At 41.1% G+C, this 16,757-nt stretch overlaps 1 protein-coding gene across 4 annotated transcripts in view; it reads right to left on the bottom strand.

Annotated features, from left to right (window-relative positions):
* Positions 1–16,757, bottom strand: part of SEC24B (SEC24 homolog B, COPII coat complex component) — a 101,286-nt gene that overhangs the window by 31,310 nt on the left and 53,219 nt on the right. For 2 of the 4 annotated variants that reach the window (XM_062199751.1, XM_062199753.1), the window contains 3 exons: positions 7,882–7,962; positions 4,231–4,454; positions 103–287 (listed from right to left, as the gene is read on the bottom strand). In XM_062199751.1, the coding sequence (XP_062055735.1) occupies positions 103–287; positions 4,231–4,454; positions 7,882–7,962 (490 nt within the window). The remainder of the gene's footprint in view (positions 1–102; positions 288–4,230; positions 4,455–7,881; positions 7,963–16,757) is intronic. The other 2 variants (XM_062199752.1, XM_062199754.1) reach the window with 1 other exon arrangement.

Genomic DNA, 16,757 nt, shown 5'->3' with positions numbered 1-16,757 from the left:
GATTTCCAGTGAGAAAATACTATGCTACTTTTACTATTTTTTAAAGTTATACAATGTTCTCATCAAAGAATATTTAAGAAAGATTATAAAATAAATACCCACTCTGGGCTACAGTTTAACTTTTTGAGGTCCAAATTCAAGTTAGGTACAGGAGCCCAAACAGGAGCCGTGGGCAAAATATTCCTCTCCTGGGTGAGGTTCACAGGTCGCAGGCTTTCTGGCTGGGGAGAGCTCTGAAGACTCAAGCCTCCCAGACTGGAGGACAGCTGGCTCACACCAGGGTACTGCTGCAAGAGCAAATCCAAACAAAAGCAGAACAACGTCACAAACAAGAAGCTGATTTCCCACACTCTATCTAGGATTTCAACAAACAGAAAAAGAAGGCAAAAAGACCATTCAATCTGGCTTGGTAACAGAAATAATGCAATCAATTTAAAGCAAACTGAAAATATTAAATAAATTTAAATCTTACTGGACTTTGTCAATAACACTTTTCAACATCAAGAATATAAACACAGTTCACACCAGAAAAGCAGGACAAATGTTTAGTTGGTTTCTTTTTATCTTAAATTTTAAAAAACATTTTTAATTGCAAGGTAAAGCAATGGCGGAGGGGGAGGGGAGAGACCTAGAGAGATCTTCCATCTGCTGGTTCACTAACTAAATGCCACAAGAGTCATATCTGGGACATGCCAAAGTCAGGAATCAAGAGCCAGGAACTCCACTGTGGTCCCCAACATGGGTGACAGGATCCCAAGCACTTGGGCTATCTTCTCTTGCCTTCCCAGGCACATTAGCAGGAAGCTGGATCTAAAGTAGAATAGCCAGGACTTGAAACAGTGTTCCTTATGGGATGCTAGCTTTGCAAGTGGTGGCTGTGCCACAATCCCAACCCCTCAAGTTTTTGAAATTAGCAGTTTTCAGAATGATTTGATGCCACAGAAATGTACAGTGGTATAAAACCAGTTTTGTTTTGCTTACATTTTATGTTTCCTACATTATATTTTTAGTATTACAATGAACGTGTGGCTTGTTGTTAACTCTGATTTAATGAATATAGTTATATTCACTTGGTATTTAAAACAGAATTATTCACTTGATATTCAAGCTATCCAATCTTTGGCCAGTGGGAGCCATCTGCAACTGGCCCCAGTGTCCTTCTGATGTGAACTACTCATCATTGTTGGCTTCCTTGCCTTGTGACTTAATAGTCTGTACTCTTCCTCCTGCAAACCTAGAATCTTTGCTCTTTTAAGTGGAGATGGAATCTAGAAAGCATAATCTGGGTGTTAAAGATGCTCAGGGCTGGTATGGTATTATCACTTCTAGACTTTTCCAATAGGTAGAGAAAATAAACATTTTTTTAAATAGAAGAAATAATAAATTCAGGTAAGTATTTCCAACTAAAGTTTAAAATGGCAGAGTTTTCTTTTACATTTTTTTTAAAAAGATTTATTTATTTATTTGAAAGAGAGACAGGGAAACATACACACACACACACACACACACAGAGAGAGAGAGAGAGAGAGAGAGAATTTTCCATCTGCTGGTTCACTCTCCAAATGTCTGCAACAGGCAGAGCTGGGCCAGTCCAAAGCCAGGACTCAAGAGCTTCACCTGGTTCTCTCACATGGGTGCAGGAACTCCAAGGGCATGGTCCACCTTTCATTACTTTAACAGGTGCATTAGAAGGGTGCAGGGGGGCCGGCACAGTGGCACAGTGGGATAACACCCTGGCCTGAGGTGCCGGCATCCCATGTGGGCGCCGGTTCGGGGCCCAGCTGCTCCACTTCCGATCCAGCTCTCTGCCATAGCCTGGGAGGGCAGTGGAGGATGGCCCAGGTCCTTGGGCCCCTGCACCCGCGTGGAAGACCCAGAACAGGTTCCTGGCTCCTGGCTTTGGATCAAGCATGGCTCCGGCTGTTGCAGCCAAATGGGGAGTGGGCCAGCAGATGGAAGACCTCCCCCCCTCCCCCCTCTCTCTCTCTCTCTCTGCCTCTCCTCTCTCTGTATGACTCTGACTTTCAAATAAATAAATAAATAAATCTTTAAAAAGTAAAAAAAGGGAGCAGGATCAGAAGTGGAGCAACTGGGATGCAAACTGGTGTCCACACAGGATCTCAGCATCACAAGTGGCAGCTTAACCCACTATGCCACAACACTGGCCCCTCTTTGACATTTTTAAAATTTTCATGTTAATTTGAAAGGCAAGGAGACACAGAGAGATCTTCTACCTGCTAGTTCATTCCCCAAATAGCTGGTGCAATTGCCAGACTTGGGCCAGACTGAAACCAGGGGCCCAAACTCACTTGGGGTCTCCTGCATGTCTGCCTGGGACCCAAGAACTTGAGTCATCACCTACTGCCTCCCCGGGTGCACATTAGCAGAAGTTGAGAATGGGAAATAGAGCCAGGACTTGAGCCCAGGCACTCCAATATGGGATGTGGGCATCCCAGGTAGTGTCCTGACACCATGGCAAAATGCCCACCTCAACAGGATTTTAATGTAACTTCTTTGATTTTGTACCTGAATCTCTCTTTTACTAAAAATTTGAATTCCTAATGGTAACAGCATTAGTTGCTTTATATAGTTATATTCAGCCTCTCTCCCTCCTCCTCAGAAACTCTTTCAAAAAAATAAATTTTAAAAAAGTGGTTATTCTGGTTTAATGTGTCAGTGACCAGAAGAGACATGAGAGATTCAATTTGTAGAACTCATTAAATTGTGGGGCTGCCTGCAGTGCCAGAGCAGGTAAAGCCGCTGCCTGCAGTGCCAGCATCCCTTATGGGCACCACTTCAAGTCCCAGCTGCTCCACTTTTGACCCAGCTCTCTGCTAGGGCCTGGGAAAGCAGTACTAAATGGCCCAAATCCTTGGGCCCCTTCACTCACGTGGGAAACCTGTTTCCTATTGTTAGCTCATACTCCTTTTTCTTCCTATGATATTTTCCCATGATGCTGCACTCTTCATCAAACCTACTATAAAAATAATCCAATTTGGGCCTGGCACTGTGGCATCGCAGGTAAAGCCACTGCCTGCAGTGCTGGCATCCCATATGGGTGCTGATTCAATTCCTGGCTGTTTCACTTCCGATCCAGCTCTCTGCTATGGCCTGGGAAAGCAGTAGAAGATGGCCCAAGTCCCTGAGCTCCTGCACCTGCATAGGAAGACCCAGAGGAAGCTCCTGGCTTCCGATTGACACAGCTCCAGCCATTGCGGCCAATTAGGGAGTGAACCAGAGGATGGAAGACCTCTCCCTCTCTCCCTCCTTCTCTCTCTCTCTCTGATGGAAGACCCCTCCCTCCCTCCCTCCCTCCCTTCCTCCCTCTCTCTCTCTCTCTTTCTCTGCCTCTCCTTCTCTGTGTAACTCTTTCAAATAAATAAATAAATCTTTATTAAAGACCAAAATAAATTCCAGAACACATTTTACCACATAATTCTCTCAGGAGAATGCTAGCTTAGTAACACAGATTTTTAAAATTTAACATTTATGTTAATTTCCTTATTATGAAAAGTGTCATAGGCCGGCGCCGTGGCTCAATAGGCTAATCCTCCGCCTTGCAGCACCGGCACACCGGGTTCTAGTCCCGGTCGGGGTGCCGGATTCTGTCCCGGTTGCCCCTCTTCCAGGCCAGCTCTCTGCTGTGGCCTGGGAGTGCAGTGGAGGATGGCCCAAGTGCTTGGGCCCTGCACCCCATGGGAGACCAGGAGAAGCACCTGGCTCCTGCCTTTGGATCAGCACGGTGCGCCGGCTGCCACATGCCAACCGCGGCGGCCATTGGAGGGTGAACCAACGGCAAAAAGGAAGACCTTTCTCTCTGTCTCTCTCTCACTGTCCACTCTGCCTGTCAAAAAAATTTAAAAAATAAATTTAAAAAAAAAAAAAAAAGAAAAAGTGTCATTGTATACCGCAGACTCTGAAGACCAAAGGGACAATGAAGAGAATAAAAGTCACAGCTAAAATCTTGATCTGGATTTAACAACCTTTAAAAATTTGATATTTAATTTTTTTATTTCTTTATATACACACAAAAAAGGGATCAAATTTTATGTATGCTCACCAAGCAAAAATAACATGTATTGGTTTCTTTTATTTGTTGAGCTGGTGGGGCATTTATCATGTTAAAAAGCTCCATGTACATGTGATCTGTATTGGTACCTGTAATCTATGTGAATCACCAGGGAGTTGATCAAGTTTACAAATGGAATCTTTATCTCACTGAATACTTACTTGAGGACACTGCTGGAAGCCAGAATACACTGAGCCACTGGGCTGGACTCCAGAGTGCAGTGGTGCTGTAGCATTCTGATAACCAGGCTGAAGAGCTGGATAACCACAGCCAAAAGGCTTAGCCATTTTTGAAGGCTGAGGAGTAGCTGGAGCTGGAACTGGAGCAGGATCAGGTTCAGGGGCAGGATCAGGAGCAGGGCTGCTTGCTGAAGAAGAAAGGACATCTAACAAAAGGAGAAACCTGGTGTTAATGACTGAAAACCTGAACTCCTCAAAGACCTGACTTCTAGTCCAGCTGTAACCTCTGGAATTTTCATTTTTCTCTTTTAAATTTCTTATAGAATTCTGAACGCACACACAGTAGGGAGAATAACAAATCCCATATAACTTTTTACTCAACTTCAATAATAATCACTATTATGCTAATTTTTTACATGTTGTTCTACCCATTCTTTTCTTACAGGTGTATTTCTAAGAAAACCTCCTTTTTCTATCATTTCACTAACACCCCAATGTGCACTTCAACACACACACACACACACACACAGCTAATACAGATTTTTTGTTTTCTTTTTAATTCTCTCAGCGGGACTGGGGTTAAGAAGCAGAAAACAAAGCCAAGAAAGAGAGTGTCAACTCCTCTTTTCTCCAATTTGCCTTTAACATGACCCTGCCATCTATATAGAGAATTCATGGAAGGTGTGACCTGTTTCCACCATACCCTAGAAGTCTGCATTATCTGCAGACACAAACTAGAGTAAAAAGATAGTGTTTAGACAGTGTTCAAGGCTGAGAACAATACCTGGTATGTGATAGATGACTGTGGCACATCAGAATAGGCTGCCAATAGGATGTCTGCATCCCATATCAGAGGGCCTGTTTGAGATCCAGCTGCTCCACTTCTGATCAAGCTTCCTGCCAGTGTGCCTGAAAAGCAGCTGATGATGGCTGAAGTACCTGGGTTCCTGCCATCGCCATGGGTTCCTGACTTCAGCTGGGCCTAACCCCTGCTCCTGTAGTCACAACTGTACTTGAATTGGTCCCTGGTGCTAAGGTTGTTTTTAATATGTTACACGCTATTAAGGGTGGAGTTGAAGGATTTTAGCAGGATCAGAGAAGATTTTATTTACTTTAGCTCTGTATCATCATCATTTGCAATCCAACACCTTAAATTTGCTTTCATTTGTAGTAGCCTAGAAATAAACTATTTTTACTCATTTCATTTTCATATTCCGTGCATTCCTTTACAATCCATCGCACAAATGGAAAACTCTTAGTCACGTTGGTCATGCCAATCTTCTCAAGTCAGAACACACATGTACACTGTCCACTAGATGGCGAAAGACACCCACAGACATTTTAGACCACCAAAGAGAACATGACTTGGGACAGAACTGCAGTGGGATTTTATGATACTTTTTAAAAATTAGTTGTAAAAGATGACTGTTGCAAAAACTGAGGCTCATATATTGGAATCTTTAATAATTGTTAAAAATAATTAGAAATGTTAATGACAAGATATTTTCACAACTAAACTAGATAAAATTTTCTAATGCAACAAAATGATGCTGATCACTACTGCCTGGATAGTTTGTGGACATGTGCTTTCAAAAGTTCTTGGTACTCTGGCTCATTGGAGCTACTTAGTGGGGAAAGGCATGGAAAGTGCTGTCCTTCCATGCTTGATCTCTCTCACACTGTGCACCCCAGGGAAGGCAGTCCAGAGAAGAGTCTAGCAATGGACTTCCTCGGATGCTGGAGACTGTCCCTCGGCACCTGGATTCTGGCACCCCTCCTTCAGGCACCGCCCCTTCCCGCCTCTGGGAAATCTCCTGTTTCTATTTCTACTCCAAAGATCATTGGGGTAATAATATATTGTGGTAGAGGCATCCCCAAGGTCAGACAGAGAAAAAGAAAATTACCCTAGAAATGGAATGTGGTCACTCTCTGCTTGCCTATCAATGCTCCAACTGTAGTTATTATCTGCTTATATGCAACCATTTTAGTTCCTACTTGTTGTTAACACTTGCAGTTAACAGCTCAGTATGCATGTGGGAAAAAAAATCAATAGCTATGTGTGCATACATGGGCAATATTGTATACATTCCAGGGGCTGCCATGTAACATTAGAATATTCAATCCTATGTATGCCTGTTGCCATTAAAGGGAGACAAAGAAACTAAAGCCATATATATAAAATAATCCTTTTTAACAGGAAAAACTAATAGATTTTAGAGCCACTATTTCTAGTGATTACAAAGAAAAAGAGCAAAATTACTTGGTCTCTTAGTCCTAAAATTTGGAATCATTAGACAGAGAGAGATAAATATGGCTATCAGTGACAGCAGTCAGAATAATAAGGAAAACAACAGAAGATTTTTATAATAAAATGACTTATTTTTAAAAGTTAGCTAAGCTCTTTTCCTTTCAATGCTACCCTCCTGTATTCTTGTACAATGACCAATGTTATTTCTAGATTTGGTTTAACTATTCACCTAGCGGAGGCAGCCAGGCACCATAATGACAGTAGAGTCAAAGGCTCTTTTATATATATTTGGACTAGTTGGGAGGAATTCAAGGACCTAAGCATGAGAATAGAAATATGATATTTACTTAAGAAATTTTTTTAAAGTATATGCTTTTCAAGATCCTGGAATTTTGTTAGTATTTCTGGGTTTAACACAGTTTTTGTCTGTTTTTAAAGATTTACTTATTTATTTGAAAGAGCAAAAGAGAGAAGGATAGAGATCTGCCATCACTTGTTCACTCATGGCTGCAACAGTCAGGGCTGGGCTGGACTAAAGCCAGAAGCCAAGGAATCCGTTCAGGTCTTCCACATGGGTGGCTGGGGCTCAAGCACCTGGGCCATCACCTGCTGTTTCCTCAGGCACATTATCAGTGAGCTAAATCAGAAGCAGAGTAGGCAGAACTGGAACTGGCACTCTAATATGGGATGTTGGCATCACAAGCAGTGGCTTAACATGCTGTGCCACAACACCATCCCCCAACTCCAAAAATTATTTTTTTTAAAAGGGGAAAGGAAAAAAAGGTTATTCATTAACGGAAGTATTTGGAAAATAGAAAAAGAGGATGAAAGCATAAATGAAATAATACACTTTATTATTTCCTTAGGCTGCCTGGAAACATCAATAATTGTCATATGACAATACTATGAAATCAAGGCTGAGAAATGCAAGGAAACTATTATCCTTTTCTGTTTGAAAATACAGCATTCTGGGATGGGTATCATGGTCATTGGGTTGGGCTGCCACTTAGGATGCCCACACTGCATATGGGAGTGCTAGTTGGAATCCCAGCTACTCTCCTTCAGATCCAGCTCTCTGTTAACGCATAATGAAGGAAGTGGATGATGGTTCAAGTACTTTGCTCCTCACCACCCATGTAGGAGGCCTTGATAGAATTGCTGGCTTCTATCTTGGGACTGGCTCATCTCTGGCTGTTGCAGCCACTTACGAAGTGAACAAGCAGATGGAAGAACTCTGTCTCTCTCCCTGTCATTTTGCCTTTCAAATAAAATAAATCTTAAAAAATAAATAAATAAATAAAGGCAGCCTCCTGATAATATGTCTGAAAGCAATTGGTCAATAACCTTTAAAATGCACATCAAGCAAGCACAGAACAGCACAGCACCTGGGTAGCTGCCCCCTTCAAGAGCTTCATAGCTGTTGGGCATTGGAGAAGCACTGCTTGTGGTAGAGGAGCTGTCAACACCTAAAAGGAAACACAAAATATGGACTAGGCTTAAAATGACAACATATCTTACAGAAGCCTTTGGCAATTTTGAAAAAGATGCTTTAGCTGTACTAAAAAAATTCCTGACTCTATTATAAAAGCCAAATGATGGATATGTAAAGACAATTATAGATTCCCATTAATAAGAATGGAGAAAAGGGTAGGGAGAACATGAAGCTGACTTGTGGAATAAAATTCAGTAACAGGTACATAAGGTGCCCTAGAGAAGAACAGTCATGAACTCTTCAAGGTAGTCAAACACAAAGAAGCATTTTGGGTTGACAGAAACGCTAACACTGTCATACTTAAAGATTACCTCTACCACTCTCGAGCTATTAATTACAGTACTAGTAGTTTGAGAATATTTTGAATTAATTTATATTTTAAATGACCATGTTTGAGAGCTTGTTTGGAGGTCCTAGCAGGGGAGTGCAGCTAACTCATAAACCCTTGACCGAAGATGGCCCTTCTCCAGGGGGGAAGGTCGTCCTCTTCAACCCAGCACACAGCTTCAGGAGGAACACACATGGAGCTGTTGAGGGAGGAAGGAGATACCCACCCAGCCAGCCAGATAGCTGACATCAACCCTGGCAATCAATGGGGTGACAGATGTCACAGCCAGATTACCCTCACGTCCAACAGCACCATTTTGAAATACGCATACAAGGGGAGTCTATGGCACACTACCCACTATGTTACTAAGCTATTCTGTAGCTCGGCTTATTCATCTGCAGGAAGAGATTAAATACAATCTGCCACATTTAATAAGGTAATATAAATAACACTCTAGTAAATGTGATAGAATATATAGATTTTATTATTCATGTTTATGGAAAACCTGCAGGATGAGGAAGAAAGTTCGGGGATAATATATGATAAAAATCTGGTGATAGGACACATGAACAGAACATCTATTTCTTTCACTCTTTCACTCCACAGATATTTTGGTGAGTTCTCCTAGGTAGATAAGCTACAGTACACGCTGGCAAATAAAATAGAAAGCACACCTGGTCCCTCTCTTGTATTAGAGCTTGGTCTGTTTCATAGTGAGATTCTGGGTACAGAAGTTATCCGTGGTTCTTCACACAAATATTCTAACAGGAGCTTAAACTTTTACATTTTAGGTCATTTTCAACTATGATATAAAGAGAGTAAGTATAGTGTTGTACAGCTCCATGGGGTGACTATAGTTCACAAAAAAGAGTTCTATACTGTATAAAGAACTAGATAGAAGAGAGGGGCTGGGAGGGTCCACACAAAGAAAAGATAAGGAAATGAAAGGCTGGTTGCCTGGTTTGACTGGTTTACACTGCATATATATTGAAATATTGCACTGTACTCCAGAGAAATGTATTACATGTTACAAATGCAGATGGAATACTAAGCTAAACTAAACAGACAAACTCAAACTTGGCTAAAATTTATTGTTCAGGGGCCAACATCATGGCATAGTGGTTAAAACCACCATCTGCAAGGCCAGCATCCCATATGGGCATCAGTTCAAGACCCAGACGCTCCACTTCTGATCTGGCTCCCTGCTAATGTGCCTGGGAAAGCATTAAAGAATGGCACAAGTGCTTGAGCCCCTGCACCCACGTGGGTGACCCGAAAAAAGCTGCTGGCTCCTAGTTTCCTATAGGCTCTGGCCATTGTAGCCATTTAGGGAGTGAACCAGAGGATGGAAGATCTCTCTCTGTCACTCTGTAAAACCTGCCTTTCAAATAAGTAAACGAATCTTTAACAAAACTTTATTGTTCAGATGAATACATTCTAATTAATTAAGGCCATGTCATCACTACGAATACATTATGAAACATGTATGTTAATGCTCCAAACATGCTTAAAAGCATCTTCGCTAATTCCCAATGATCTTAGAAAATAAGGTCTACATGCCCTTGCCCTCAGACTATCATAAAAGGAAATTCAAAATTTGGCTTTTCACCTGCATCTGTCACACAGCCCTCCCTTTATCATCCTCCCTTTTTCTTTCTTTCTTTCTTTCTTTTTTTTTTTTTTTTTTTAAGATTTACTTATTTATTTGAAAGGAAGAGTTACAGACAGCAGAGGCGGGGCGGGGCAGGGGGAGTCTTCCATCCACGGGTTCACTCCCCAGATGGCTGCAATGGCCAGAGCTGTGCTGATCAAAAGCCAGGAGCCAGGAGCTTCCTCTGGGTCTCCCACGTTGGAGCAGAGGCCCAAGGAGTTGGGCCATCTTCTACTGCTTTCCCAAGCCATAGCAGAGAGCTGGATTGGAAGTGGAGTAGCCAGGACTAAAACCGGCACCTGCTACGCCACCATGCCAGCCCCACCTTTTTCTTTATAATAAAATCACAACAAACCTTTCTATTGCCAACTATGCTGTGGCTTCTTGTGCTTAGGCATACATGTTGATTTACTGACCTAGATTTCCTTTCTCTACACAGAAAATTCTTACTCATCCTTCAAATTTCAAATCCTTTGAGAGATCCTTCTCATGGAAAATCATCTCCTATGAAGGGGCTTTTTCTCAACCATAAATGACTGCACTTTTCAAGCTGCATTGTAATTATACACGGTATCTGTTTCCCTATCATAAATATTTAGAGGCCAAAAGCCGTGCTACAGTTTTAATCTTTGGGACCATGACACCAAGAAAAACACTGTTTTCTGTGTATAAGCTGGTTTCAGCTGAATGAAATATCCTTAAATAGGTCAAGTTTGCCTCTGTCACCCCATACAACAATTAGTAATGACAAATATTCTGAGATCAAATGAGGAACGAATATGAATGCAGTACTTCAGGGAAAATTCCCTCATTCTTTCGCTGGCCCCATGTCATAGCTTCAAAGGAGAATAGAGGGGGAGCTGAAACCTGAAAAAGTAGGGAAGATACTAGATCCAATAAATGGCTCAGGATCCTCAACATAGAAGACTAGTATCAGGAAGCATTTAGGCCTTTTTTTTTTTTTTTTTAGAAGATATAAGCTTTTCTCTTCCAAAAAGACAAGCAACTCAGGGGCCTATCTGTGGCAGCGATTCACAGTGGTTAAACTACTGCTTGACAAAACCTTATCCTCTATCGGAACGCCTGGCTACTCTGCTTCTAATCCTTTTTTTTTTTTTTTTTTTTTTTTTGACAGGCAGAGTGGACAGTGAGAGAGAGAGACGGAAAGGTCTTCCTTTGCCGTTGGTTCACCCTCCAATGGCCGCTGCGGCCAGCGCGCTGCGGCTGGCGCATCGCGCTGATCCGAAGGCAGGAGCCAGGTGCTTTTCCTGGTCTCCCATGGGGTGCAGGGCCCAAGGACTTGGGCCATCCTCCACTGCACTCCCGGGCCATAGCAGAGAGCTGGCCTGGAAGAAGGGTAACCAGGACAGAAGCCGGCACCCCGACCGGGACTAGAACCCGGTGTGCCGGCGCCGCAAGGCGGAGGATTAGCCTAGTGAGCCGCGGCGCCGGCCTCCAGCTTCTTCCTAATATGCACCTGAGAGGCAGCAGATGATAGCTCAAGTACTTGAGTCCCCGTCCCCCACATGGAGACCTGGATGGAGCTGCAAGCTCAAGGCTTCAGCCTAGCCTACCCCTGGTTGCTGTGGGCATTTCGCAAGTGAAGCTGTGAATTAAAGGTCTCTCTCCATCTGTCTTTGTGTCTCTCCCTTTCTGACTTTAAAATAAAATCTTTTTTCAAAGTCAAGCAACATGGGTCCCCAAAGGCCAATGTACTTACTAGCATTGCTCAACATGAAATTAGTCAGCTGTGAAAAGAGACACTCAACATTTGAGTTGGTCCTCATAGTAACAACAGGTTCTAAAATCCCTATTCCACAGGACTACTATTAAGCAGATATACATGAAACCAATACTAGTAAGAGACCATGGAAATGTTTGTCATTTTCTCTCTTTTCCCTACAAATTGAGGCAAAAAGAACAAGAAACTTCTCATAAACAAATCCAATTACTTTTTTTTTTTTTCAGATTTTGACCAAACTCTTCTCAATACTTAACAATGTTAATACAATTAATTAATGATTTGTATAAATGGCTTCCTTCTTTTGGCAATATTTTAGCTACTCCCTGTCTAATCGTTCTGCTACCTTCGTTCGAGCACTTTTTTCCTACCTGATTATTCCAATGTCTTTAGTTTCACTAGGCTCCAGGCAACTCTCCTATAACAGTTCTTTCTAAAATGCAAACTTGGTTGTTATTTTCCCAAGTGAATTCCTTTAGTGACTTCTAACTACTTTAATGATAAAGGCTAAAGCACTTAATAAAAAGTACAAGATCCTTAAAGTTCTCACCCAGCCCTCCACCTGATCTCACTCAGCTCTTCTTGTCACTATATTTTGCAAACCATAAATTAAATTCCCCAAATATGCCAATTTTCCTCAAACTTCTTGCTTTATTTTCTAAAGTGTCTCTGCTTCTCCCCAGATCTCTCATCTGCCTATTTCCAACTTTTATTTTTAGATTCAGTTCAGGTATCACTCCATTAGGAGTAACTTTCCTGTCATCCCATCCCATATCTGGTTTCAGGTTGCCCTACGTACTCCTATAACACACAAATATTAATATGGCACTTACTGTAACTTCCTTCTATAATACAAAATATAATACAATGAACATAAAGGTGTTTAAATCATGCTTACAAGTGGGACATTATTAAATAATCTGTTGATAAATTGCTCAATCAGAACTCAGAATGTATTTTTTCAGAGAAATAATGAAACAACTGATATTTATATTCTATGTCAGTTTACAGGCACATAGAAAGTTCACCATCTATCTTTTATTAATTAACCACTATATGTTCACAATAAAATGGGAAAAATAAAGCATTAGCAAATTTTTAATATTTGAGTTAATTAGATTTGGGTCTAGCATAGATATCCAGTTACCATTTGAACACCATTTCCATTTGAAAATATTCTTTGAATACCAACTCTGGACACTGGTATCAAGTCTCTTCCCACTATAGTGTCAACTTGCTCCCTGACCCCATGGATACACAGAGAGAGAGAGAGAAAAAAAGAGAGAGAAAGAGAGAGAGAGAGAGAGAGAGTGCGCGCGCAATTCCAGCAATAGCAGCAATATACACAAGATGTTTGCCAGCTGGATATTCAAGCAACAGGTAACACATGTAAGTAAGCTGCCACAGTTTTTAATGTATATGAATATCAAAAACCCTCAAATTCTTTTACTTTTCTTAGGCCCAGGACATGTGTTAAATTAAATTAAAATAACAAGAATACATCAATTAAAAGAAAAGAGATTTGCACACTTTGGAAAGCCAGAGCTAAGCAGAACAATATTGTCTGATTATCTACAGTAGTCAACTTTTTCTGTATCAAAATACATTACTTTTTAAAATAATCAAAGAAGGTTGTGGTCTGGCACAGTGGTCAAGTCACTGCTTGGGATGCATACACCCCACATCAGAGTCTCTGTGTTTGAGTTTTGGCTCCACTTCATATACAACTTCCTATAAATGTACATGTTAGAAGATCACAGATGATGGCTCAAGTAGTTGTGTACTGGCACCCACGGAGGAAACATGGTTTCAGTTCTAGGCTCCCGGCTTTGGCCTGGCCCAAAACTAGCTATTGTGGGCATCTGGAGAATGAATCAGCATAGGGAAGATCTCTATCTCATTCTGCATTTCAAATAAATAAATAAATAAAAATAATCAAAGAAAAATATGAATCATTATTTCCGATGTAGCACCAGGCACTTAATAGTTACTCTTAGCTTGCTTGTAAGATTGTCCAACAAAAACTAGTACACTGAAACTCATGAAAAATCAAAAAAGGGTCCTGCCACATCACTTGCAAAATATAGCATCACACTGTCACAGTCTCTGAACCACAGGACAGCATTGTGCTATCCTCTGGCTTCTTTTCAAATTAAAAATTCCTCAGAGGCAAGGCTATTTGGAGCATATACAGTAGGGGACAGAACATTAGCTGACAATATCTTCTAGGGCTAAGGCTGATCCTGGCCTGGAGTCTGAATTGGCTTTCTTTTTTTCCTACTTTTTTAGTTTACTTTTATTCTTTTACTTTTCATTTCATTTGCAAGATAGTACTTTCAACCGGTATTCTTTTTTTTATTTTTTATTTATATTTTTTGACAGGCAGAGTTAGACAGTGAGAGAGAAAGACAGAGAGAAAGGTCTTCCTTTTCCGTTGGTTCACCCCCAAAATGGCCGCTACGGCCGGCACACTGTGCCAATCCAAAGTGGGAAGAGGAGCAACCGGGACAGGACTGGAGCCCCAACCGGGACTAGAACCCGGGGTGCTGGCGCCGCAGGCAGAGGATTAGCCTAGTGAGCTGCAGCGCCGGCCTCAACCAGTATTCTGCACAAAATTTTATGTTGGTTTCCAAGTGTATATTTAATGAAGACATTTTTAAAAGGATACCTATTTGTAGCACACAATTTTTTTAAATGTTAGATGGTTTGACATAAAGGTAGCACTAAAATCAAACAGGTTTGAAACCGAGAATTTAAAATGAATATTCAATGGTGAAAAAAACTATAATATTTAGTAAATGAAAAGCTAAAACACTAGTTACTTCTACTGTATTTAGAGGAATATTATTGTAGTACATATTTTAAAAATCAGTGTAACCAGACAGTGTTGTTTTTTTTTTTTAAACAACTGAAATCCCTTTTACAGCTAAGTTTTTTTCACCCCCGCTCCAGAATACTCCTTCAATTTGGAATCAGCAACTGAAAAAGCATTTCAAAAAGCCATGGATACAGAACACCAGGATTCCGGTGAAGACAGCAACAGCACTCTTAGGATTCTGGTGCCTAGTGAAAACAGCACAGTGAGAACACAGCCAAGCAGTCCCACAGTGGCTGCTGTCCTGTGCCCTTTTAGGTCCTAAGTGCTACAATGCCTTCCATTTTCTCAGAGGAGATACCTTCTTTGTCAGTCCTTCTGCAGCAGAGACCTCAGTTTGAATCCCCACTCTGCTAAATTTAGCAGTTTCTGTGATCACAGGTAAATGATATTTCACTGGTGCAGGACACAGTTAATCAGTAAAATGGACTGATTATCTCTGCTTTGCAGGATTGCTGAGAAGGATCAATTGAGCTAAGAACACAATCTCATGTTGGTAATGAGCACTAATATTTTTCCATGTGCCATTTGCTAGACACTTCTAAATTTATGATGAATATCTTGAACCTTCAAAACAAGTACATAGAATTGTCACTACTATTACTTCCTTCTTACAAAAGAGTAAACTGAGACTCAACTGAGAAACTTGCCTAAGGGCACAAAGCTGGTAAATGACAAAGTCAGAATTTGAAACTAGAAACAAAACAAAACAAAGAAAGAAGCTAGAAAAACCAACCAAAAACCCAGAGAGACAGCTCTTTTGTGCTTACTGGCACACAGCAGGTGCTCGGGCATGTCAGGAATTATTAAAATGTAACTGCATTTACTTGAAAACTCGGGAATTTTTTAGTCTATACTAAATAAAAAAAATTAAACAAGATAAGATGATAGGAGAAAAGCCATAAATGCTGCATCTATTTTCATCTCTCTTTTCTCTTAATCTAAGCGAATAAAAATTTCAACAACTGCACCTTCCTGAAAGTAGAACAAAAATGGAAGTACTGTAGGTTGACAAATTAACATTATATAAAATAACACATTTTTGAAATCTGCAAAATAAGGACCAGGAGATAGAAAAGTGTACCTAGGAACTGAATAAGAGATAGGGTTAAATGTAAAAAAATCAGGGCCTGGGAGCAATAACCCCTCAGTAGCATTGAGCACTCACTGCACTTAAAACTTGGTTCCTAAAATACCCTTCCACTCTAAAGCAACCAAGACTTAGAGAAATGATCACTCCAAGGTTGAAGCAAAGGTTAAGTAGCAAATGAGCTAGCGGCATTATGGTAGCCTTAAAGAACGTAAAGCAAAGGCTGAACGATTCATGGAACTATCTTAAGATAATGGAGCTAGTGTGAAGGAGCTACTACTGACCAAATATGGCCAAATATTAAAATAACTCATGTCAGTAATGAATTATAATCCACTGAATAAAATAAAAAGTAATCAATCAATTTGCACCTAAAGAAAACAACAGAGAAGGAAAAGAATTTGTTACAATAAAACTCATCAATATAGAATATCAGAGGTTAAAAATCAGCAGTGAGTACCAAACCTAATGGGTGATACTTTAGGAAAGAGCAATATTACTTACAAAGTCTTTTAAAAAAAAAAAAAAAAACCTCTCTGCAATTAGTTATTAATTTCAAGGGGGAGAAATGGTGGAGAAACCTGGCAGGTAGCACCTTAATCATCAAATGATCAACAGTATCCTCATCAAGATGGGAAAAAAGCTGTTATTTTGTGCCTCAGAAAGGATACACAGGCAAGGCCATCGATAACGCTACCCTAAAGGGCATAATCTGAATCCAATCACAAGGAAACATCAGATACACCCAATTTTCAGGATAGTGTGCAAAAAAACAAAAAAATCTGGCCTGTGTTCTTTGAAATGTCAGAGTTAAGAAACGAAACAACTGGCCGGCACCACAGCTCACTAGGCTAATCCTCCGCCTGTGGCACCGGCATACCAGGTTCTAGTCCCGGTCGGGGCACCAGATTCTGTCCCGGTTGCCCCTCTTCCAGGCCAGCTCTCTGCTATGGCCCGGGAGGGCAGTGGTGGATGGCCCAAGTGCTTGGGCCCTGCACCCGCATGGGAGACCAGGAGGAAAGCACCTGGCTCCTGCCTTGGGATCAGCACGGTGTGCCGGCCACAGCGCACTGGCCGCGGCGGC

This window comes from Lepus europaeus, chromosome 8, assembly GCF_033115175.1.
Source record: "Lepus europaeus isolate LE1 chromosome 8, mLepTim1.pri, whole genome shotgun sequence".
Taxonomy (NCBI): Eukaryota; Metazoa; Chordata; class Mammalia; order Lagomorpha; family Leporidae; genus Lepus; species Lepus europaeus.
Note: the sequence above shows the minus strand (reverse complement) of the source record. Positions and strands in the feature narration are given on the sequence as shown.